Genomic DNA, 27,247 nt, shown 5'->3' with positions numbered 1-27,247 from the left:
CACTTTTGAGCTTCCGCGTTATGTTAACTTTGATAAACAATGTTTTGCATTGTAAACTCTCGTTAAATATCTTATGAATGTTTGATCTTAGTTGTTAGTTGACTAAGGGTTAACTAGTTTTAAACTTTGTCTATGGAAATTATGTTTTAATTAGACACCTTTTTGTTTAAATCGATTAAATTTTATTGAATTCAAGTAGTAATTAGACGGGTGTTACAAGTTGGTAATCAGAGCTTAAGGTTGTCAACAAAGTGTTCGGTTCAAGCTTGATCGATCGTCCGGTAAGAATTTACTTACTATGTTAGTAGACTATGTCTTATGTAAGGAATGAGAAACGAATTGTTATGCATGGGAAGAGCGTGTTAACACACTCAAACCCGGAAAGTGCATTAAATATGAACGGTTAAAGCAAGTTGAGAACTTGGCTAAACCAAAAAACAAATAAAGTAATGCTATAAATGAAATGTTTAATGTTTAAATGTAAACATTTCAGTTTCAAGATGTCTGATGGAAACGATGATAATCCGGTGCAAACAAGCACCGAACAAATGAAAGAAATAATTGCCGAAGAAGTAGGGAAGGCAATGGAAGGTAGTCTATCCGGGTTTATAGACAAGATTCAAAGCACGGTATTGTCGCTTGTTGAAGAGCGAGTTAAAAGGTTGGAGGATACTGTCAACCTTATGAAAGACAAAACTGGAGAACGTAAAGGGTGCTCATACAAAGAATTCATGGCGTGTAAACCGCCAATCTATAACGGGGAAGTCGACCCAATAATTTGCCAAAGATGGTTGAGTGATGTCGAAGGAGTGTTTGAACGAACCCACTGTGACGTGGGTGACTTTGTTGCTTACGGAACTGGCCAATTGAGAAATCAAGCCAAGGATTGGTGGGACAATAAGAAGAGAGAGATCGGAGCCGAAGCGGCAAGGGTTATGACTTGGGATGAGTTTAAGGTGCCGTTCCTTAAACACCATAGCCCCAAGGCAGTTATCAACAGGATCAAAGAGGAATTTATCCAGTTAAGACAAAGGAGGGAATCAATTGACAAGATCACGAGCATCTTCATGGATAAGTTGAGGTTTTGTGACGAGCTACTCACCACTGAAGAGCAGAAGATATATTATTATTACAACATGTTAAGTGCTGAATATAGGGAGTTTATGACTCCTTCAAAATACGAGACCCTTACCGAAATCATTAACGTTGCACAGGAACGGGAAATTGAGTTGAAGAAGCAAGTCGAAAGAGGTGAGCGAAGGGCACATGATGTGAATCCAAGCCCTACAAAGAAAGCCCGAACGGGAGAGTCGGGAAAGAAGGTGGATACTAAGGGTGGGTCGCCAAGTTGTAAAGTGTGCGGGAAGGGGCACAAAGGGGAGTGTCGGTTCAAAGACAAGCCATGCCCCATATGCAATAAGACGGGGCACACGGCCTCGCTATGCCCGGGAAAAGTCTCTGTTTGTTACAAATGTTATCAACCCGGCCACAAAAAGTCCGAATGTCCGGACTTAGTTGGAAAGAGAGATGCTAAAGAATCTCCAACAGAAGCTCCCAAAGCGAAGGCGAGATCCTTCCAACTTACCGCGGCTGAAGCGAAGACAGAACCCGATGTGGTTTCAGGTATATTCACAATTAACTCAATTCCAGCACGTGTATTGTTTGATACGGGTGCGAATAAATCCTTCATTTCGCATGGATTTATTCGACATCCTTCATTTGTTTTGACGAAATTACCTGTGCCCTTAGAAGTTGAAATAGGGGACAACAAAAGTTTTATAGTTTGCGATGTTTGTCGAGGCTGCAAATTAAGCATCGACGATGAAGAATACTTGATAGACCTAATCCGGATGTCAATGGGGGAATTTCAAGTAGTCGTTGGGATGGATCGGCTAGCCCAGCACCATGCAAAAGTCGTGTGTTTCCGTAAGGAGATAAAACTAACATCTCCGAGCGGGAAACACGTCACCATTTATGGCGAAAAAGGGGGCAACCCCATAGTGTGCTCGATGTTGAAAGCTCACAAGCTTATGAAGCGAGGATGCAAGGGCTTCATGATATACGCGAATGAGCCCGGGAAAGAATTACTAAGAATTGGAGACGAACCCGTAGTGCGTGATTTTGAAGATGTATTTCTGGATGATTTACCGGGAATGCCGCCCGAGCGGGAGGTGGAGTTCGGGATCGAGCTGATTCCGGGCGCAAAACCCGTAGCTAAAGCACCGTACCGACTCGCGCCGTCGGAATTACAAGAGTTGATGTCCCAAATTCAAGATCTGCTTGACAAAGGATTTATAAGGCCGAGTGTGTCTCCTTGGGGCGCACCGGTATTGTTCGTGAGAAAGAAAGACGGGAGCATGCGCATGTGTATCGATTACCGGGAGTTAAACAAACTCACGGTAAAGAACCGATATCCGCTCCCGAGGATAGATGATTTATTCGACCAATTACAAGGTGCGAACTGGTTTTCGAAAATTGACCTTAGATCTGGGTATCACCAACTAAAGGTCAAAGAAGAAGATGTGCCGAAGACGGCTTTCCGCACAAGATACGGACATTACGAATTCCTCGTGATGTCATTCGGGCTAACAAATGCACCCGCGGCTTTCATGGACCTCATGAACCGGGTTTGCAAGCCAATGTTGGATAAGTCGGTCATTGTATTTATCGATGATATTTTGGTGTATTCAAATAGTGAAGCTGAACACGCACACCACTTGCAAGAGGTGTTAGAGACACTTAGACGAGAGAAGTTGTATGCGAAATTCTCTAAGTGTGCCTTTTGGTTACGAGAAGTGCAATTTCTCGGCCATATCATAAGTGCCGACGGAGTATTGGTGGATCCGTCAAAGATCGAGGCCATGTCAAAATGGAATCCTCCGAAGAACCCATCGAAAATTAGAAGCTTTTTGGGGCTTGCAGGATACTATAGGAGATTCATTCAAGATTTCTCCAAGATTGCGTCACCGCTAACAAAGCTAACCCAAAAGAAAGAGAAGTTCATTTGGGGTGTCGATCAAGAAAAAGCGTTTCAAACGCTAAAAGAAAAGTTAACTCAAGCTCCGGTACTAACATTGCCGGACGGAGTCGAAGACATGGTGGTTTATTCGGATGCTTCACTGTTAGGGCTCGGATGCGTTTTGATGCAATGGGGCAAAGTTATAGCTTATGCCTCGAGACGATTGAAGATACACGAGAAGAAATATCCCACGCATGATCTTGAATTGGCTGCAGTGGTATTTGCCTTAAAGATATGGAGGCACTGCCTATACGGGGTAAAGTGCACCATATACACCGATCACAAAAGCTTAAAATACTTCTTCGATCAGAAGGAGTTAAATATGCGACAAAGGTGATGGTTAGAAACGGTAAAAGATTTCAACCGTGAAATACATTACCACCCCGGAAAGGCAAATGTGGTAGCGGACGCTCTGAGCAGAAAAGCGGACTATGTCCCAATACGAGTAAGGTCGATGCAGCTCGTGGTGACCTCGGGTATACTAGAACGTGTTCGAGAGGCGCAAATAGAAGCAGTAAAAGAGGAGAATTGGAAGAAGGAAAGAATAATCGGTCAGTTGAAAGATTTGTCGAATAGGAATGACGGGTTGAAGACTCGATCCCGAAGGATATGGGTTCCAAATACTTGTGGGGTAAAGACGCTTCTACTTAATGAAGCCCATAAATCCCGATATTCAATCCATCCGGGGGCGACCAAGATGTATAATGATTTAAAACAAAACTATTGGTGGCCCGGGATGAAAAGAGATATTGTGAAATATGTGGAGAAGTGTTTGACCTGCTTGCAAGTTAAAGCAGAGCACCAGAAGCCATACGGTAAGCTGCAACCGTTGGACATCCCAGTTTGGAAGTGGGAACAAATCACCATGGATTTGTTGACCAAATTGCCCAAAACTAACCGTGGGTTCGATGCTATATGGGTAGTTGTAGACAGATTGACGAAAAGTGCTCACTTTGTTCCGATACGTGAGACCTATACATCCGAGAAGATGTCGGAAGTGTATACCAATGAAATCATAGCACGTCATGGGGTACCGATATCCATCGTATCGGACCGAGATACTCGGTTTACTTCAAAATTCTGGCGTGAATTCCAAGAACAGATGGGAATCAAGCTGTTTATTAGCACCGCTTACCATCCGCAAACGGATGGGCAGAGCGAAAGAACAATCCAAACGTTGGAGGATATGCTACGGGCCTGCATTATCGACTTCGGAGGTAGTTGGGATGTTTATCTACCCTTAGTCGAATTTTCGTATAACAATAGCTATCACGTAAGCATTAAGATGGCCCCGTATGAGATGTTGTATGGTAGAAAGTGTCGAACTCCGGTATGTTGGGGAGAAGTGGGCCCACGAGGACTAGCACCTACGGATATGATCCGAAGCACTAATGAGAAAATCGAGGTGGTGCGGGCCCATTTGAAAGCGGCTCAAGATAGACAAAAGTCTTATGCCGACAAAAGACGAAGACCGATTGAGTTTCAGTTGGGTGATATGGTGATGCTAAAGGTTTCCCCATGGAAGGGCGTTATCAGATTTAGAAAAAGGGGAAAGCTAAGCCTGAGGTTTATTGGGCCATTTAAAATCGTCGAACGGGTCGGCAAGGTAGCTTACCGCCTGGAACTACCGGAAGAGTTGAATGGAATACATGGCACGCTTCACGTGTCGCAATTGCGAAACTGCCTAGCGGACGAAACGGCTTATATCCATTACGATGATATCGAAGTGGATAATAGCCTAAATTATGCGGTGAGACCGGTGGAGATTTTAGATCGGAAGGTCAAACACTTACGAAATAAACAAATCGATCAAGTCAAAATCAAATGGGAGCATAGGAAAGGTTCAGACACTACGTGGGAATCCGAAGAGGAAATGCGACGTCTCCACCCTACATTATTTGGTACGTACTTCGGTTTCGGGGACGAAACCCTTTTTAAGGGGGGTGGACTTGTAACACCCCGAAAATATAAAACTTTATATTAGAATTATAAAGTATAAATAAATGAGGATTTACTAACTAGGAATTTTGACCTAGTTAGCTACAAGTTTAGAAATAACCTATATTAGGGTTAAAAGCAACTAAATTAAATGTTGATCAAAATGGAGGGACCTAAGTTGTAAAAATCGAAACTTTATTTTAATTAATCTAATAAAACACACCAAACACCCCACAAGGAGGTGTCTGGTCGTTCAGAACAACAAGGGGCGACACCCCACTTTCAAAAACCCTAGAATTCTACTAAAACTCTTAAATTGGAGGTACAAATCTGGTCCAAACGAAAATCCGAGCTTAGAATCGTGATCCTCATCGCAAGAGGATTACAAGGTATGTAAAATTTAGTGAAAACTCTTAATTTGAAATTCTCATGAAATTGGGAAAAATCTGAAATTAGGGTTGCATGAATATGTTGTGATGATTTAAGAACAACTATAGTGTTTAGGGACAAACCCTAAACGAGCACAAGCTGAAATCATGTAAAATTTTAGTGGAAACTATGATCACCATTGTAGGTGATTAATGGGTTATGTGTTAATTGATGAACACTAGGATATTGGGTGTTAATCTTGTGTAATTTGACAATTTGGAAGTGATTTCAGAAATCTAGAAGCTAACACTTATGTAAAATGTTGATTTAGGTGAAATTGGGGCTAAATGATAAGCTAGAAACTTGTCATATAATCATGTGAAAAATATGCTCTTAAGGTGTTTGTGAAAATGCCTCAAAGAATGCTTAAAATGGAAATTTAAAGATTAAACGCATAATTATGATGTTTCGATGTATTATGCGATGTAAGGTTTGAAGAGAGTTCTAAACATGTCTTGAATTGAACTCTATAGGAAAGGATACCGGAACGTCGAGTGGACAAGCCGGTGGTGATTTGCGGTTGAAAGGCGTACACTAAGGTACGTAACTTTATTGGTTACATTAAACGAGTTGTTGATAAGTTTCGTAAATCTTATTGTTGAATCTAAATCTGCGTTGAATTTATATTTATTATGGATGGATGTGAATAATTAGACTTAGTATAGTAAATGAACCAATTGGTAGTCATCATAAGTGGATGGTTCCACAAGATGAGCCAACGGGTTTATTAGTTGTGAAAATGGTAGTTTTAAACATTCTAGTAGTCGATAATGGCGATAATAAGCACAAGGGCATTAAACCATGAAATTGGTAAGAAATGCGGGTGACAATAAGCCCCGGATGTCGGGCATAAGGCGCCATAGGTTTATTAGCTAAATGGTAATAAAGTGTGTAAGGTTAGAATGGGTCGAATAACTACATAGTGACATATGGTCTTTCGGTCCGTAAATTAAATTTTAGGTGTCAAATTTGTAATGGTTATGTCGGTAATGAATTTACAAACATATAGGAAGAAAAATCACTTAAAACGGACTTACGAGTCAAAAGTTATGGTCAAATGAAGCTAAAAACTTGGATTTCCGGAGCTGGCAGCAAGTTTAGGATTCAGCACTGAACCTGCTGGAAAACTGTGTTCCCCGCGCCACGCGACAGGATCTCTTGATCCCTCCGCGACACGCGGCAGGTTAACTTTAGAAAAATTGTTTTGTTTTCATGTTGTGATGCTAGAACTCGATTGTAAGATTAAATTCACTGTAGAAACTATTGTTTTTCAGTGGTTTTAACCCTAGGTGACGATGGGATATTACGGATGACGGTCAAGCTAGATGTTGAAGAACCGAACACTCACTTTTGAGCTTCCGCGTTATGTTAACTTTGATAAACAATGTTTTGCATTGTAAACTCTCGTTAAACATCTTATGAATGTTTGATCTAAGTTGTTAGTTGACTAAGGGTTAACTAGTTTTAAACTTTGTCTATGGAAATTATGTTTTAATTAGACACCTTTTTGTTTAAATCGATTAAATTTTATTGAAATCAAGTAGTAATTAGACGGGTGTTACACGGAATCTGAGCCTGAACGAGTTGTAGACTTGATGATTAGTCTGGAGTCGGCTTGGAAATGGATTATCGTCGGAGAAGATGGCCGGAGTACGGATTCCGACATAAACACCTTCAAGAACAGACACCTGAACGGACGGGGTGATTCCCATCCGATCAGACAGGCTGAACATTGATGTGTCTACCATTGTCTCAATACGTACCATGCCGTCACCATCAAACTCGAAACTTTGAAACTTTACAAGGTTGCAAAAGGAACAAGGTCATGTCAATCGAATGGCAATCCGATCGGACTGCCATCCGATCGAACGACCATCCGATCAAAGTGACACATGCCTCACAACCTTCAACACTTGGAACTATTTTTGAATCAGAAACTTTGAACTTTGAATCTTACTCATGAAGGGTCATTCGACCGAACGGCCATTCGATCGGATGACCATTCGATCGAGTGACTTGGTTTGAACACTTGGTATAAAAGTTAATCATTTTGGAAACACACCTTGGATCGAATGACCAGTCGATCGAATGGCCATCCGTACGGATGACCATCCAATCGGATGACGGTCCGTTCCACTCATATAAGTCATCCGACCGGATGACCATCCGTCCGGATGGCCATCCGATCAGATGACTGATCCGTCACTTTGCACAATTCTTATTATCTAGTCCGACGCTTATCTATTGTACTCTAATCAAGCTAATCCTTAAAGAGCTCCCTTTGATCAAATAACAGTTTTACTGTTAAGCAATCACTGTGAGTATACTCGATCCCTTTTCGTTTCAACTTTTGGGATACAACATGTATTCTATGAAACTTGAAACTTGATACTTTTGATTCTAAACTCTATCCAATGTGAATGTAAAACTTGATACTTGTGATTCTTGATTCTTGATTCTTTATGCTATGTGAACGTTTAATCCCTGTGTGTAGTTCCGCCTTAAAAGAGCTGCCTTTGATCAAATAACAGTTTTACTGTTAAGCAATCACTGTGAGTATACTCGATCCCTTTTCGTTTCAACTTTTGGGATACAACATGTATTCTATGAAACTTGAAACTTGATACTTTTGAATCTAAAGTCTATCTAATGTGATTGTAAAACTTGATACTTGTGATTCTTGATTCTTGACTCTTTATGCTATGTGAACGTTTAATCCCTGTGTGTAGTTCCGCCTTAACAATAGTAGCGCTATAGGAAGATGCATCTCTCCATTATTCTCGGGGGTATTGTTGGGAGGATTCTATTTGCTTTCCTTGATTCTTGGGAAAGTGGTTAAAGCATCGGGACACTTAGGCTATCACTTGGACTGCGAACACTAGCATGGCTGAAACTATTTTTATCATTTACATGACGGATATGAGTCTTTTTAATCTATTATGCTATATTCTTAAACTTGTATACTCGCCAGTACGTTTTTGTACTGATTGTATTTTAATATATGTTGCAGGCCGAGGATCGACGATTTGTTCAATCAGTTACAAGGGGCAAGTTATTTCTCGAAGATTGACTTGAGGTCAGGGCACCATCAACTGAAAGTCAGAGATGAAGACGTACATAAAACCGCATTTAGGACTTGTTATGGTCACTATGAGTTCCTAGTGATGCCTTTTGGGCTCACTAATGCACCGGCTGCGTTCATGGATCTCATGAATCGTATTTGCAAGCCGTACTTAGATAAACTCGTCATCGTTTTCATCGACGATATTCTTATCTACTCGAAGAACCGAGCTGACCATGAGAAACACCTTCGCTGTATTCTCAAACTCCTGCATCATGAGAAACTCTATGCCAAATTCTCTAAGTGCGAATTCTGGCTTCGAGAAGTCCAATTCCTAGGACATGTTGTCAGCGAGCGTGGTATCCTAGTGGATCCCGCTAAAGTAGAAGCTGTGACAACTCGTAATTCGAACCTACTTTTGTGTAACGTTACGTGTTTAAGGGAATTATTCTAATTGAATGAATGCATGATTTTGATATATGGTATGCATATTAATTGAATCAATTGCACAAGTCTTACCCGATTGCACAAGTCCATGTGGGCCGCTCGCACAAGTCCTTATGGACTCCACATGAACCGAATGGGCAGCCATGTTGGGTTCGGCCCATCATGTTGTTTGATTAGCATTAGGTTATTGTAACCACCTCACAATTGTTACCAAAGCACAACACACACAAACCCTAACACTTTTCTCTAGAAGCCGGCGACCCTCCCCATCCCTCGAAGCTCTCTTTGATTTCGTTCCCTCTCAATCGGTTAGTGAATTATGTTTTGTTACAAGGTGTTATGATTTGTGTTTTGATATTATGGTTAGAATTGTAGACGTGATTTTTATAAGAAACCGTATGCTATGTTCTTGTTAATCGGCTCACATATAGATTGAATGATAATGTTCATGTATTCGGATGTGATACGAATTATAGTGGTGAATAATCATGCGTGAGGATCTGGAATCGATCGGATGTTGTTATTGTTAGGTGGCATGCTAGAAAATAAAGGATCAAGAGCCGAGTGATTAGTTGTGATAGATGTTATATTGTTATTGCTCATGATTGATTATGATTAGGGTTCTTGCAAATCGATTAATAAGTTCCTTGTTTAATCGATGATATGCTGAATAAATGCTTGAAAACTTGTTAATTGATTGCTGGGGAAAATTGGAAACCGATTAATATTGTAACTGATTGCCATATATTTCAGATAATTTAAGATCACTCGCACAAGGGGCTCTGATCGCACAAGAGCCCCAATCACACAAGCCTTCTGATCGAACAAGGCGGCCCACTCGCACAAGATCCTTTGGATCGCACAAGTTGAAATAATGTTAACTGTTGGGCCGGACACTCTTAGTGGGCTGGACTTATCCGATCGCACAAGAGCCCAAACGTATAAGCTAGTCGACCGCACAAGCTCCCTAATCGCACAAGCCTTGTCCGTCGCACAAGGTGTATGAACCGCACAAGTTTGACTTACCTGTTTAGTGATTGGGCCGGGAATATCTGTTGGACAATCTTAGCTATTTGGGCCGAGCATCATTGGGCCTCAACGAGTGACTCGCACAAGGCTGCTAAGACTTGTGCGAGCCCATTCTTATGAACCGCATAAATCAGTGATGATATATTTGACAATTGTGTATGTGCCATGAACTATGTATGCTTACAACTTGTTAACTCTATATAACCATACGTGCTTTACGTGAACCGAACCTGACTTGTATGATAAACGTGTTAGGACGTGATTGACCATTCTTAATTCAAGTAACCTCGGTATAACCTGCCGAGCAATCCCAGGTGAGTTCATTGCATTTTCTCAAGCATGCGTCCCGGTGGTTTGGGACAACTGGTAAACATTTGGAAGGGAAACTTTGGGTAAACAACTTAATCGGTTTTGGGTATTGAACATGGAATCTATCATCGGATTGCCTGGAGGGCAATGGGGGTAATTAGTTGATAGCGCTATTAGGTGGGAAACCTCACACCGGGCCGTAAGGATGGGCGTGAACTAATTATCTGGGTATGGCTATGGTTGTTAGAGACACACTCCTCGGATACATATGGGCACACTCCCTAGGGTATCTAACGAAGGCAACATAGCAATCGGTCGTTAAGGGGTACCCACTCCCCGGATACACATGGGCACACTCCCTAGGGTATCTAACATGAGCAGCATCGTAACGCAACATTGAATCGCATTAACATACATCTGGTAACATGTCACGTTAACAAAACCTTGAACTCACCAGCGTAGTCTGACACACTTGTTTGCATGCTTGTAGGTCGTTAACCTTGGAACATGGACTTGCTATCTGGGAGTGCTGGAGTGGTCATGGATCGAAGCTATTGGATTACTAATAATTGATACATTGGTTTTGAGTTTGATTATGAAACATTTGCTAAACGACTTATCATATGCTTCCGCTATATAACTCTTGTGAATTGATATTATGTTTGACATTTAATCTTGGCAATTAATGATATGTTTTATTTAAATATTTATCGTTGGTTCAATGTGATTGGTGGCTCAGACTCTGATGTGTAACACGCCTCGTGGGGTTTCCGCAGGTGGTATTTTGGGGGTGTTACAGTTTGGTATCAGAGCCACTGGTTATAGTGAACTAGGTTTTAAAACGTTTTATAAAACCAGACTATAACCAAACAACTTCGAAGATCGATCATGACACTCAGCTCCAGATTGCAAGGTTCGTCTCTCTCTCACTTTATACATTACTTGCTTAGCAGTCACACACACTCACAACATATATGAAATGAAACATTAAACACCATAGTGACTTGATAGTGTGACACTACTCTCCGACTCATGTGAATCATAGACATGTGATGCCATCTGTTGTGTTGTTTGAATGGGGGAAACTTCGAGCGCAAGCTAAGAGGCACTGAGATAAGCATGCAAATTGCCTTATTATTATGGGTGCACACTTAATAATAATGCGGGGTGCATGCAAGTCCCAGTGAGGCTTATCGAGCGTGAGAAGGGTTCTGCCTTACTATGTGTGAACTTAGTAGTACGTGAATATCAGTATGATACTTGACTCCTATCTCGTTTCGATTTCTAAATCGGTTTATTCCCAACTATAGAAACATGAGTGGACGAGGACACAGACGTGGCAACATCACCATGACTCAGGCTGAGTTGACTGACCTAATCAATACCCGCGTGGCTGAGGCTTTAGCAGCCTATCAAGCTGGTCAGCAAGCGCAACCCCAACCCAACCAACCTGCTTGTACATTCAAAATGTCCATGGACTGTAAGCCACAGACCTTCACCGGAACTGAAGGGGCTGTGGGACTTCTGAGATGGTTCGCGAAAGCAGAGTCTGTGTTTGCTATCTGTAACTGTCCCGTTGGGGACAGGGTGAAATATGCTGCGGGTACCTTGGCAGATGGTGCCCTAACATGGTGGAACGCCCAGGTACAGTTGTTGGGCATCGAGGCAGCAAATGCCACAACCTGGGAAGACTTTAAAGAACTGATCAGGGAGGAGTACTGTCCTCGGGATGAGGTCCAGAAGTTGGAAAACGAATACTACGACTTGAAGATGGTTGGATCTGAAGTCGAAGCGTATGTGAAGCGATCGTATGAACTGGCCAACATGTGCCCGAACTTGTCTCGGCCTATGTCTCGGAGGATTGAGTTATTCATCAAAGGGTTGCCTCCGCGTGTGAAGAGTCTGGTCACTGCAGCCCATCTCAATGATTTAACATAGATTGTTCGTCTGACTCATAAGATTGTGGACCAAGAGGTTGAGAGCAATTCGTTACCCCCTCGCATTTCAGCCACTGCTGCTGCGGCACCCACTCCTACTACATCTGCTAATGATAACAAACGGAAGTGGAGCGACTACGACAAAGCATCCAGTGCTGGTCATACTCAGAAAAGGCCAGACAACAACAACAACCGCAGCATCAGCCAGTCGTCTTCTGTCAATCAAGGCCAGGGAAGTGGCCACAGCCAGGGTTCGTATGCAGGGAAGAAGCCACGATGTAACAAGTGTGGCTACCATCATTTCGGGGCGTGTAGTCGGATGTGTAACAGGTGTGGTAAGGCGGGCCATGAGGCCAGGGATTGTAGGGCCCCACAGCCTAAACACCAGCAGCCACAAAACCAGCAGAATCAGAGACAACAGGGACAACCACCCCAGCAGGACCAGGGTTTCAGGAAGGGGTGCTATTAGTGTGGTGATGAGGGTCACTTTAAGCGGAATTGCCCTCAGTTAAACCAGAACGCTAACGACAACAACCGCCCGAATAACAACAATGCTGGAAACAACAACAACGGCAACAACGGGGGTAATGGTGCTCGGGGCAGAGTGTTTCAGCTTGGAGCAGGGGATGCCAGGAATGACGGCAACGTTGTAACTGGTACGTTTCCTGTTAACAATCGTATTGCTTCTGTATTATTTGATTCGGGTGTCGATTGGAGTTATGTGTCCCTAGAGTTTAGTCGACGATTAGGGATAACCCCAACACCTTTAGAAGTTAAACAAGTAGTAGAACTAGCAGATGGTAAAATGATAGAAGCCTCGAATGTCCTTTTTGGATGTAAACTAGATCTCGTGGGTCAAGTGTTTGACATTGACCTCCTTCCCGTTACGCTCGGTAGTTTTGACATAGTGGTAGGCATGGATTGGTTGTCTAAGCACCAAGCAGAAATTTTGTGTAAGGAGAAAATTGTGCGTATTCCTCTCCCTGATGGGGAGTCACTGTTAGTTCAAGGGCATCGTAGTGGGACGATGGTTGGGATTATCACGGCCATGCGTGCACAGCAGTATCTACAAAAGGGGTATCCTGCACTATTAGCGTTAGTTACCAACGCTCAGTCTGAAGAGAGTAAGATCGAGGATCTACCAGTGGTGCGAGAATTCGCTGATGTGTTCCCAGAGGAGCTACCAGGGCTACCTCCTCACCGTCAAGTAGAATTTCAGATTGATCTTGCGCTGGGAGCGGCTCCAATTGCTCGAGCCCCTTACCGGCTAGCACCTGGAGAGTTACAGGAGTTGTCCAATCAACTACAGGAGTTGTTGGATAGGGGTTTCATTCGACCCAGTTCGTCGCCTTGGGGAGCCCCAGTTCTGTTCGGAAAGATGAAAGACGGGTCATTCCGTATGTGTATCGACTATCGAGAGCTCAACAAGGTGACCATTAAGAATCGATATCCATTACCACGCATCGACGACTTGTTTGACCAGCTGCAAGGGTCAAGCTTCTACTCAAAGATCGACTTAAGGTCGGGTTACCACCAGGTAAGGGTTAGAGAAGAGGATGTTCCCAAGACTGCTTTTCGAACGCGCTACGGACACTACGAGTTCTTGGTCATGCCGTTTGGATTAACGAATGCACCAGCGGTCTTCATGGATCTCATGAACCGCGTATGTAAGCCATATCTCGACGAGTTTGTTATAGTGTTTATCGACGACATCTTAGTCTATTCCAAGAACAAAGAAGATCACGAGCGTCACCTACGTCTCATCTTGGAACTTTTGAGAAGGGAACAGTTGTATGCGAAATTTTCTAAGTGCGACTTTTGGATTCGAGAAGTACATTTCCTGGGCCATGTTGTTAACGAAAAAGGGATACACGTGGATCCTGCAAAAGTAGATGCAGTTAAGAATTGGGCGGCACCAAAGACTCCGTCTGAGGTGCGACAATTTCTTGGTCTCGCAGGATATTATCGAAGGTTTATTAGAGACTTCTCGAAAATCGCACAGCCTCTCACCTCGCTGACACAGAAGAACACGGCGTACTCTTGGGGAACGAAGCAGGAAGAGGCCTTCCAGTTGTTAAAACAAAAACTTTGCAGTGCACCCATCTTGTCATTACCAGAGGGTACCGAAGATTTTGTGGTTTATTGTGATGCTTCGATTCAGGGTCTCGGCTGCGTGTTGATGCAACGCGAGAAGGTGATAGCTTATGCTTCTCGTCAGCTAAAGGTGCACGAGAAGAACTACACGACACACGACTTGGAGTTAGGAGCGGTGGTATTTGCATTGAAGATTTGGAAGCACTATCTGTACGGTACCAAATGCACCATCTACACCGACCATAGGAGTCTCCAGCACATCTTCGACCAGAAAGAATTGAATATGCGACAGCGACGATGGGTGGAATTATTGAACGATTATGAATGTGCCATCAAGTATCATCCGGGCAAGGCGAACGTTGTAGCTGACGCCCTCAGCAGAAAGGATAATGCACCTAGGCGTGTGCGAGCATTGCAACTCACGATCCAGACCAATCTCCCTTCCCAGATACGAGACGCTCAGTTAGAAGCGTTGAAACCAGAGAACGTTCGAGCTGAAGCTTTACGTGGCTCGAGGCAACGACTAGAACGAAAGGGAGACGGTGCTTACTACGTAACTGGACGCATTTGGGTCCCATTCTTTGGCAACTTACGGGAACTTGTAATGGAAGAGGCACATAAATCACGTTACTCTGTACATCCTGGATCAGATAAGATGTACCACGACTTGAAAACTACTTACTGGTGGCCCAGCATGAAGGCTCATATAGCAACCTACGTCAGCAAATGTTTGACTTGTGCTAAAGTCAAAGCAGAACATCAAAAGCCCTCAGGTCTGCTGCAGCAACCGGAGATACCCACCTGGAAGTGGGAACAGATCGCCATGGATTTCGTGACAGGACTACCAAGAACTCAGGCTGGGAACGATACCATTTGGGTGATTGTTGATCGCCTCACGAAGTCAGCACACTTCTTAGCAATCAAGGAAACAGACAAGTTTTCTCAATTGGCAGCAATCTACCTTAAGGAAGTGGTTTCTAGGCATGGGGTGCCAACTTCTATCATTTGAGACCGGGATCCGCGTTTCACTTCAGAGTTATGGCAGTCAATGCATAAGTCGTTCGGTTCCCAACTCGACATGAGTACCGCCTATCACCCGCAGACGGATGGTCAAAGCGAGCGCACCATCCAAACACTTGAAGATATGCTTCGGGCATGCGTACTCGACTTTGGAAAAGGATGGGAGAAGCACCTACCGTTGATAGAATTCTCCTACAACAACAGCTACCATTCAAGTATTAAGGCAGCTCCGTTCGAAGCACTGTACGGACGAAAATGTCGTTCACCTCTCTGTTGGCATGAGGTGGGTGATAGCCAGATCACAGGCCCTGAGTTTGTTCTCGAGGCATCAGAAAGCATTATGCAGATCCGAAACCGTATGGCCGCAGCTCGCGACCGTCAGAAAAGCTACGCTGACAAGCGTAGTAAACCGCTGGAATTTGAAGTTAATGACCGCGTTATGTTAAAGGTTTCACCCTGGAAGGGTGTGGTGCATTTTGGGAAACGCGGCAAACTAAACCCTCGTTATGTGGGACCGTTCAAAATCCTGGAACGAATTGGAAAGGTGGCTTACAGGTTGGAATTACCTGCTGAGTTGGGTAATGTCCATGATGTGTTTCACGTATCGCAGCTAAAGAAGTGTTTGGTTGATGAAACACTAGTAGTACCATTTCAGGAGCTGAAGATAGACGACAAATTGCAATTTGTCGAAGAACCAATTGAAATTATGGATCGGGAAGTTAAAGTTCGTAAGCACAGCCGCATACCAATTGTGAGAGTTCGTTGGAACTCAAGACGTGGTCCAGAGTTCACGTGGGAACGCGAGGACCAGATGAAACTTAAGTACCCACATTTGTTCCCCACAGATCAGGCAGAACCTAGCAAACTTAGTGTTGAGGCAACTAGTGAATTTCGGGACGAAATTCCCATTCAAGTGGGAGATGATGTGACACCCCAGGAAAACTAGTGAACAATATAGCTTACGTTAGTGAGTGCTTACCAAATTTCGGGACGAAATTTCTTTTAGTTGGGGATACTGTGACAACTCGTAATTCGAACCTACTTTTGTGTAACGTTACGTGTTTAAGGGAATTATTCTAATTGAATGAATGCATGATTTTGTTATATGGTATGCATATTAATTGAATCAATTGCACAAGTCTTACCCGATTGTACAAGTCCATGTGGGCCGCTCGCACAAGTCCTTATGGACTCCACATGAACTGAATGGGCAGCCATGTTGGGTTCGGCCCATCATGTTGTTTGATTAGCATTAGGTTATTGTAACCACCTCACAATTGTTACCAAAGCACAACACACACAAACCCTAACACTTTTCTCTAGAAGCCGGCGACCCTCCCCATCCCTCGAAGCTCTCTTTGATTTCGTTCCCTCTCAATCGGTTAGTGAATTATGTTTTGTTACAAGGTGTTATGATTTGTGTTTTGATATTATGGTTAGAATTGTAGACGTGATTTTTATAAGAAACCGTATGCTATGTTCTTGTTAATCGGCTCACATATAGATTGAATGATAATGTTCATGTATTCGGATGTGATACGAATTATAGTGGTGAATAATCATGCGTGAGGATCTGGAATCGATCGGATGTTGTTATTGTTAGGTGGCATGCTAGAAAATAAAGGATCAAGAGCCGAGTGATTAGTTGTGATAGATGTTATATTGTTATTGCTCATGATTGATTATGATTAGGGTTCTTGCAAATCGATTAATAAGTTCCTTGTTTAATCGATGATATGCTGAATAAATGCTTGAAAACTTGTTAATTGATTGCTGGGGAAAATTGGAAACCGATTAATATTGTAACTGATTGCCATATATTTCGGATAATTTAAGATCACTCGCACAAGGGGCTCTGATCGCACAAGAGCCCCAATCACACAAGCCTTCTGATCGAACAAGGCGGCCCACTCGCACAAGATCCTTTGGATCGCACAAGTTGAAATAATGTTAACTGTTGGGCCGGACACTCTTAGTGGGCTGGACTTATCCGATCGCACAAGAGCCCAAACGTATAAGCTAGTCGACCGCACAAGCTCCCTAATCGCACAAGCCTTGTCCGTCGCACAAGGTGTATGAACCGCACAAGTTTGACTTACCTGTTTAGTGATTGGGCCGGGAATATCTGTTGGACAATCTTAGCTATTTGGGCCGAGCATCATTGGGCCTCAACGAGTGACTCGCACAAGGCTGCTAAGACTTGTGCGAGCCCATTCTTATGAACCGCATAAATCAGTGATGATATATTTGACAATTGTGTATGTGCCATGAACTATGTATGCTTGCAACTTGTTAACTCTATGTAACCATACGTGCTTTACGTGAACCGAACCTGACTTGTATGATAAACGTGTTAGGACGTGATTGACCATTCTTAATTCAAGTAACCTCGGTATAACCTGCCGAGCAATCCCAGGTGAGTTCATTGCATTTTCTCAAGCATGCGTCCCGGTGGTTTGGGACAACTGGTAAACATTTGGAAGGGAAACTTTGGGTAAACAACTTAATCGGTTTTGGGTATTGAACATGGAATCTATCATCGGATTGCCTGGAGGGCAATGGGGGTAATTAGTTGATAGCGCTATTAGGTGGGAAACCTCACACCGGGCCGTAAGGACGGGCGTGAACTAATTATCTGGGTATGGCTATGGTTGTTAGAGGCACACTCCTCGGATACATATGGGCACACTCCCTAGGGTATCTAACGAAGGCAACATAGCAATCGGTCGTTAAGGGGTACCCACTCCCCGGATACACATGGGCACACTCCCTAGGGTATCTAACATGAGCAGCATCGTAACGCAACATTGAATCGCATTAACATACATCTGGTAACATGTCACGTTAACAAAACCTTGAACTCACCAGCGTAGTCTGACACACTTGTTTGCATGCTTGTAGGTCGTTAACCTTGGAACATGGACTTGCTATCTGGGAGTGCTGGAGTGGTCATGGATCGAAGCTATTGGATTACTAATAATTGATACATTGGTTTTGAGTTTGATTATGAAACATTTGCTAAACGACTTATCATATGCTTCCGCTATATAACTCTTGTGAATTGATATTATGTTTGACATTTAATCTTGGCAATTAATGACATGTTTTATTTAAATATTTATCGTTGGTTCAATGTGATTGGTGGCTCAGACTCTGATGTGTAACACGCCTCGTGGGGTTTCCGCAGGTGGTATTTTGGGGGTGTTACAGAAGCTGTCATGAATTGGCAAGAGCCAAAGACGCCTACAGAGATTCGTAGTTTCCTGGGGTTAGCAGGATACTACAGGCGATTCATTGAAAATTTTTCAAGGATTGCTGCGCCCTTAACTTCCTTGACCAAGAAGAAAGTAAAGTTCGTTTGGGGCCCTAAGCAGCAAGAGTCCTTTGATGTTCTGAATCAAAAGTTGAGCAACGCTCCTGTACTGACATTGCCTGAAGGTACCGAAGAGTTCGTAGTTTACTGCGATGCATCACACACTGGCATGGGATGCGTACTGATGCAGAAATGCAAAGTTATTGCCTATGCTTCAAGACAGTTAAAGGTGCATGAGAAGAATTACACCACCCATGACTTGGAGCTGGGTGCCGTTTTGTTCGCTTTAAAACTGTGGAGGCATTATCTGTATGGTATCAAGTTTGTGATCTATTCTGATCATAAGAGCCTTCAACATCTGTTTAATCAGAAGGAGCTAAACATGAGGCAACGCCGTTGGATGGAGACTTTAAATGATTATGATTGTGAAATCAGATATCATCCCGGCAAGGCGAATGTAGTCGCTGATGCCTTGAGTCGAAAAAAAAGGGTGAAACCCATCCGAATCAATGCCAAAAGCATCGAAGTAAAGAATAATTTGATTGAAAGGTTGTTAGCTGCACAGAGAGAAGCTGTGTTGGAAGTTAACTATCCTAAAGAAAAGCTAGGAGTAACTGAGGAGCAGTTAACTCTTAGCAAGGACGGAATTTTACGATTAAATGGACGAATATGGGTTCCAATTTATGGAGGACTACGAGATGCTATCCTCCAGGAAGCCCATAGTTCCAAATATTTTGTTCACCCTGGAGCTAATAAGATGTATCAGGATCTAAAGGCAAATTATTGGTGGATAGGCTTGAAAAAGTCTGTAGCCGCTTATGTAGCCAAATGCTTGACTTGTGCGCAAGTCAAAGCTGAGCATCAAAAGCCGTCAGGCTTGCTACAACAGCCTGAACTTCCAGAATGGAAGTGGGAATGTGTAACTATGGATTTTATTACCAAGTTACCCAATACGAGGAAAGGAAATGATACAATATGGGTTATAGTTGATAGACTGACTAAGTCAGCACATTTCTTACCCATCAAGGAGACTTATAGCTCCGACATGTTAGCCCAATTATACGTTGACAAGATTGTAGCCTTACATGGCATACCTGTGTCTATTATCTCTGACCGAGATACTAGATACACGTCTCATTTCTGGAAAAGCTTCCAGCAATCTTTGGGCACACGTTTGAACTTTAGTATGGCTTACCATCCTCAGACAGACGGTCAGAGTGAGCGTACTATTCAGACATTGGAGGACATGCTACGTGCATGTGCTATCGATTTGGGTGGTAGTTGGGATAAGAACCTACCATTAATCGAATTCTCCTACAACAATAGCTACCATACCAGCATTAAGGTTGCGCCCTTCGAGGCATTATACGGTAGAAAGTGTAGATCGTCTGTTTGTTGGGCGGAAATTGGAGATGTCCAATTATCAGGACCAGAGATAGTCTTCGAAACGACGGACAAGATTGTCCAGATTCGAGACCGTCTCAAAGCTGCCCGAGATAGGCAGAAGAGTTACGCAGATCCAAAGCATAAAGATTTTCACTTCGAAGTAGGTGAAAAAGTGTTACTTAAAGTATCACCCTGGAAGGGGGTGATGCGTTTCGGTAAGAAAGGCAAACTAAGCCCGAGATACATAGGACCTTTCGAGGTTATCGAACGTGTCGGGTCAGTTGCCTATAAGATAAACTTACCGGAGGAGCTCAATGGAATTCACAATGTGTTCCACATCTGCAATCTAAAGAAGTGCTTCGCTGATGAAGCACTGGTAATACCACATACAGATGTGCATATAGATAAGAGCTTAAAATTTGTGGAAAAACCTTTGTCGATTGAAGACCGACAGGTAAAGAAGCTTCGAAGGAAGCATGTACCTATTGTTAAGGTCAAATGGGATGCCCGTAGAGGTCCCGAATTCACGTGGGAGGTTGAATCCACGATGAAAGAAAAATACCCTTATTTATTTCAGTAAATCTCGGGTCGAGATTTATTTTAAGGGGGTGAGGATGTAACACCTCGAAATTTTGTGTCCAATAATGTGTTGACACGTGTCATGAGTTTACACGTGGTATTAAATACTAAATAAAGGACTAAAGTTGACAAACCTTGAAAGTATGAAAATTTGAGGGTTAAAAATGTCAACGAGGGGTAAATATACTGTATAGTAACCCTAAACGATGCTCGTACCTTCAAACGCATAAATCATGGATCGTACGGAGCGAAACGCGGAAGAAAGTGAGAGATTACAAGCTGCAGGGGTTAATTGTGCCAACATGTTTAATTTATACCTCTGAGTGACCCTTTGACGAACCCCGAGGCTTTGTAACAGTAAAATACGCTCACTAGAATATACGATATAAATTTCGCGAAGTTCCGTCTTAAAACGAGAATGTTATGATCAAATTCGTATGCAAGGGGTTAAAAGCGTCAACAATAAAAGTTAAGGCTTTTCGGATAGTAATTAAACTCACCGGGGGCTTAACAATGCGGGTAAAAGTCACGAGGCCCTTAATTATAAATAATCGAGGGCCAAATCGCAAAGTTACCCCTTCGAAACCGAAAGGTCAGGTTAATCATTACAAAAGATTTGAAAATCTTGGAAATCAACCCTCAGGCGGGCCGCGTTAAGGATATGGTTGAGCTAATGCGGGCCGCGCGCCAGTTGAGGATTCATTTACTGACTTTAGGATTCATGCGGCCCGCGTCCGAGTTGCTTGAATCCTAATGCGGGCCGCGTACGAGTCCCAGATGCAGAATTCTTGGACAGATTCAATGTTTGAGCTTGTGAACGATCTTGTGTGCATTAATTGAAGCATGGGCGCCCTCTACATGTCCCCTAGCACTATAGGACACCTGCTGATCATCCATGAACCATTGTAGAGTGAGTTGTAATGATCTTGAGCATGGAAATTCACTATAAAAGCCAATGCATTGCACCAATGTTAAACACACCTCAAACCTGCATTCTAGTTCATCTCTGGAGCTCTAAAGCATTCTTCTATCATCCCTAGTCGTGCACCAAGCTTCTGTAAGTATGCCTACCCTTTTGTGGCTTAGTTTATGCATAGTTTAGCTTAAAAGTCAATCCGTCGTAACTAACGATTGACTTTACGATAAATCACAAATGGTCAAGTGGTTTGTCGAGTCAAAGGTAGTTATATGTTGGTAATCGTGTGGGCTTTAAACCCCTAAAAGGGCACCCTCTGATTCCCACTCTAACATGTCCAAATGTCGAGTCAAATGTGCTTAGAAAAAGTCAACAGAAATGCTATTTTGCAATTTCATGCATAATCTGTAATGTAGATGATATGTAACCTGTTTAAACACTCATAAAACATGATAATAAGTATATTAACTAGTCTAAGCTTGTTTGATCCGACCATTTACTGTTTTGACCCGGTTCAGAGCCGAAAGTCGCAAAGCTTTGACTTTTGCATTGACTTCAGTTCTGACCCGTTAAAGTATGATTTAGATATGCCTTAGGACTCTCTTAGGACTAGGTTACATGATGGTATAACCCTCTGTGACCGGTTCGTTGTTTGTCCGAGTCTTTTACACCTTTCCGTTAAATGCTTAAAAGTTGACCGTAACGCCCTTTTTAAAATAAAACAAGAATTTCGGACATGTGAAAGAACCATAACCTTAGTTACTGATTTCTAAGCATGTCCCTAAAATTTCACGTCAATCCGAGGTCCAGAATAGGAGTTATGCTAAATAGCGCAAATTACGGAAACTTTGTAATTAAATAGCGCAATTAGCATAACGCCTATCTAAACCCAGATTTCGACACCAAACCTTTTACACACTGATGTAAAATAATATTTTGGGATTTTTAAAGATTTTTAATTATTTTTTAACCTGCTCATAACCTGCGGTTATGGCAACGGTTTGGTAAATACCGAATATACCCTTTTCGGCCATAACTTGAGTTCTACAAGGTCTTTTGACCCGATTCCAGTTGCCACTGATTTTAAATAATAAATAAAGTAATTTAGGCCTTATAAACTGTTCGGGAAACTCAGATTTCCTGTAGAACTCAGAAACCTCTTTTATAATCTTTAAAAAAGACCGAAATACCCCTACGGGGCATAAAATGGATTTAAACTCGTTACGGGCATTATGGAAGGTATCCTACTGATACCACAACCTCTTTAAAGTATATTGACTTAGGAAACCAGTGTAGGACTCTTACGGTTACCCGTTGCGCCTTTTACGCGCACGGTTCGGCTTATGTAACTAGTTTACATAAACTAGCCGAAACGGGTCAAACCATATTGTTTTGACCCCAAAATCCAGAGTGTGGTTATTATACCCATATAAAACAAGTCTACAAACTTGTTGGGTCCAAAATCACATTCCATTCTCGGTTTTCGCCTTTCACGCGATTAAACCGTATCTATCCTTGAAACTGACCGGTCTAAGCTACGGCTAAATTAAAAGACCCGTTAGGATTCTAATAGGTTATATTAAACCTTCGTTCTAGAATAGGAGACCAGTAAAAGCTATCTGCAATTTATTTCGATTAAGGATTTATACTTGCAAAGGTAAATACTTTTAACTTATTTTCCGTTATACGGGCTTGGGCTACGGTATATAGCATACCGCTTGATCGGGCATCAAATTCTCCACCGATTGAGTGGGTGATTGAATAAATTTGATCGGCTCATTTAAACAGTCTTGTTACTTAAAAGCCTTTGGGGGGGGGGTTAATGACCATGACCCGGATATCCCTGGCATCATTTTATGAAATGGCCACGACCTAAGCGCGGAGTGTAGGCGTACACTCGTCAATGCATAAATAGTCGATGTGATTGATCTTTAACCCGGACTTGATCCGGGCTACTGAACGCATAAGGAACATGTAATTCGTTCACAATATTATAAATTTAAATAATTCTCCCAAGTTATAAAAGAGTTTGTGCCTTGTGCATTCAAATCAATTTTAATAAACATTTTACAAAAGTGTCGGTTGAATGTATTTACTAGTGTAAACTGACGTATTTTCCCAAAAAAGACTAAATGCAGGTACTATGCGTAATTGACTGGATATTCTCTTTAGCATCATAAAGAGTCTCGCAAGCTTAAGATGCCTACGTCTGTTGAACAATACTTATATTTTTATTTGATCCCCTGTGGATACCTTTCGACTATTCGTAATACATTTGATATTACAAACAATGGTTGAAATATAATTATCTTTATGCTTCCGTTGTGCATTCATATATTGTGTGGTTTGACTATGTTGTTGCCGACTACGTCACGGTAATCCCCCACCGGGCCCACCGGTGAGACACGTGGAAATCGGGGTGTGACAGTCGATCTCCTCTCAGCTGGCATGAGGTTGGTGACAAACAACTTACTGGCCCTGAAATCATTCAAGAGACAACGGATAAGATTCTTCAGATCCGTGATAACTTGATCAAGGCTAGGAGCAGACAAAAGAGCTATGCTGATAAAAGGCGCAAGCCTTTGGAATTTGATGTTGGTGATCGGGTTCTTCTCAAGGTATCTCCCTGGAAGGGAGTGGTTCGTTTTGGTAAGAAGGGAAAGCTCGCTCCTCGCTATGTGGGTCCTTTCACGATACTCGAAAGGATTGGCAAGGTGACGTACCGACTCGACCTGACATCAGAACTAAACAATGTGCATCCAGTGTTCCACGTATCTAATCTACGTAAATGCCTAGCCGACGAGGAACTGCAGGTTCTCCTCGAAGACTTGCAAATAAATAAAGCTTTACACTTCGTGGAGAAACCGGTCGAAATCATGGATCGAGGCGTCAAGCGATTGAGGCGCAGCAAAATTTCCATCGTCAAGGTCTGATGGGAAGGAAAGCGTGGCGCCGAATTCACTTGGGAACTCGAGAGTGAAATGAAGACCAAGTATCCGCAGCTCTTCGCGCAGTCTTCCTCTTAGATTTCGGGGACGAAATCTCCTAAAGAAGGGGAGACGGTAACGCCTGCGTCCCTGAACTTTTAGCTATTGTGAATTTTAGCCCTTATACTATGTGAGTCTTGACACTTTTGACACTTGTGAATCTTTAAGCTATGATACTTGAATCTTATTGATACTTGATACTTAATTCTATGAAGCTAGATTCTTGAAACTTGATTCTTAATACTAGATTCTTGGTGCTTAATTCTAGAAACTTGATTCTCGAAACTTAATGCTATGATACTTGATTCTAGATTCTTGAAACTTGATTCTTGAGACTTGATACTTGATTCTTGAAGCTTGATTCTTGATACTTGATACTTGGAAACTAGATTCTTGATTCTTGATACTTGGTGCTTGACTCTTGAGACTCGTGAAACTGGAGACTTGGTTGAACGAGAGACTGGAGACTTGTCACTGGCGGAAACTTGGAAACTCTTGTGTTAACGATATAATCTAGTTATGTGATACTGTTATACAATAATACGCAATGCAACGCTTAATCTAACTCGTAAAACGAACCAAAGACGGGAAAGTGGAAAGGATTGGATTGACCGAATGGCAATCCGATCGGATGACCATCTGATCGGAGGGCCGTTCGATCGAACTGCCATCCGATCCGTTGCCACACCGCCTTAACTCCTCATTTGCACTATAAATAGGACATGTCACATCATTCTTCACTGATGTAACAGCCTCCTTCGACCAGACGCACGCTCTCTCACTTTCAAGCACATTTCTTCCATTTCCCGGCGATTTCGCTATGTTTTACAACTTTGATCTATACAATATTCTCTACATGATTCTTCTTTGAAATCACACTTTTCATCGTGAAATCCCTAGGATTTGGGCTCTTGAGGATGACATCATCATGGCGGTTTATACAAGCAGTTGTGTGATGTCATTTCAGTCAAGATCTAGCTCAGATCTAAGGAATTTCATGTGTTTTTACACCGAATCTTTACTAAATCTAGACTTTTTCAGCTAAAACCCATGTTTCCTTCATCCTTCTAAAACTTTCTACTTTAAACGGCGGAATCCGAGCCTGAACAGGTTGTAGACTTGATGTTTAGTCTGGAGTCGGCTTGGAAATGGATTATTGCCGAAGAAGATGGCCGGAGTACGGATTCCGACATAAACACCTTCAAGAACAGACACCTGAACGGACGGGGTGATTCCCATCCGATCAGACAGGCTGAACATTGATGTGTCTACCGTTGTCTCAATACGTACCATGCCGTCACCGTCAAACTCGAAACTTTGAAACTTTACAAGGTTGCAAAAGGAACAAGGTCATGTAAATCGAATGGCAATCCGATCGGACTGCCATCCGATCGAACGACCATCCGATCAAAGTGACACATGCCTCACAACCTTCAACACTTGGAACTATTTTTGAATCAGAAACTTTGAACTTTAAATCTTACTCACGAAGGGTCATTCGACCGAACGGCCATCCGATCGGATGACCATTCGATCGAGTGACTTGGTTTGAACACTTGGTATAAAAGTTAATCATTTTGGAAACACACCTTGGATCGAATGACCATTCGATCGAATGGCCATCCGTACGGATGACCATCCAATCGGATGACAGTCCGTTCCACTCATATAAGTCATCCGACCGGATGACCATCCGTCCGGATGGCCATCCGATCAGGTGACTGATCCGTCACTTTGCACAATTCTTGTTATCTAGTCCGACGCTTATCTATTGTACTCTAATCAAGCTAATCCTAAAAGAGCTCCATTTGATCAAATAACAGTTTTACTGTTAAGCAATCATTGTGAGTATACTCGATCCCTTTTCGTTTCAACTTTTGGGATACAACATGTATTCTATGAAACTTGAAACTTGATATTTTTGATTCTAAACTCTATCCAATGTGAATGTAAAACTTGATACTTGTGATTCTTGATTCTTTATGCTATGTGAACGTTTAATCCCTGTGTGTAGTTCCGCCTTAAAAGAGCTGCCTTTGATCAAATAACAGTTTTACTGTTAAGCAATCATTGTGAGTATACTCGATCCCTTTTCGTTTCAACTTTTGGGATACAACATGTATTCTATGAAACTTGAAACTTGATAAAGTCTATCTAATGTGAATGTAAAACTTGATACTTGTGATTCTTGATTCTTTATGCTATGTGAACGTTTAATCCCTATGTGTAGTTCCGCCTTAACAATAGTAGCGCTATAGGAAGATGCATCTCTCCATTATTCTCGGGGGTATTGTTGGGAGGATTCTATTTGCTTTCCTTGATTCTTGGGAAAGTGGTTAAAGCATCGGGACACTTGGGCTATCACTTGGACTGCAAACACTAGCATGGTTGAAACTATTTTTATCATTTACATGACGGATATGAGTCTTTTTAATCTATTATGCTATATTCTCAAACTTGTATACTCGCCAGTACGTTTTTGTACTGATTGTATTTTAATATATGTTGCAGGCTGATAGGATGCTGAATCAAGAAATCAAGCTAGGAATGATGCTTAGAAACGCACATAGTTAAAATTCTAGAATTTTAAACAATGATTTATGTGATGTATTTTGATACTTCCGTTGTGGTTGATGTTTGAGAAAATTCTATGTTGAAACTTGATTTAATCTATAGTGAAACTTTTAGTGTTATGGAAACTCATGAGCAATCTGAACGCTTAGTGTCACACTCCGATGTTTCTGCCATCGGTTGGGGTGTGACAGCTACAACATTTTCAACTT

At 42.3% G+C, this 27,247-nt stretch overlaps 1 protein-coding gene across 1 annotated transcript; it reads left to right on the top strand.

Moving 5' to 3' along the window:
• Positions 1–500: 500 nt before the first annotated feature.
• On the top strand, positions 501–27,038 carry LOC110931471. Its single transcript, XM_022174864.1, has 3 exons — positions 501–1,623; positions 1,750–2,210; positions 26,976–27,038. Exons 1-3 carry the CDS (start codon positions 501–503, stop codon positions 27,036–27,038), a joined length of 1,647 nt encoding a protein of 548 aa, XP_022030556.1.
• Positions 27,039–27,247: the final 209 nt, after the last annotated feature.

The sequence above is a fragment of the Helianthus annuus genome, chromosome 3 (genome assembly GCF_002127325.2).
Source record: "Helianthus annuus cultivar XRQ/B chromosome 3, HanXRQr2.0-SUNRISE, whole genome shotgun sequence".
Lineage (NCBI taxonomy): Eukaryota > Viridiplantae > Streptophyta > Magnoliopsida > Asterales > Asteraceae > Helianthus > Helianthus annuus.
The sequence above is the reverse complement of the archived record's forward strand: the minus strand, read 5'-3'. Positions and strand labels throughout refer to the sequence as shown.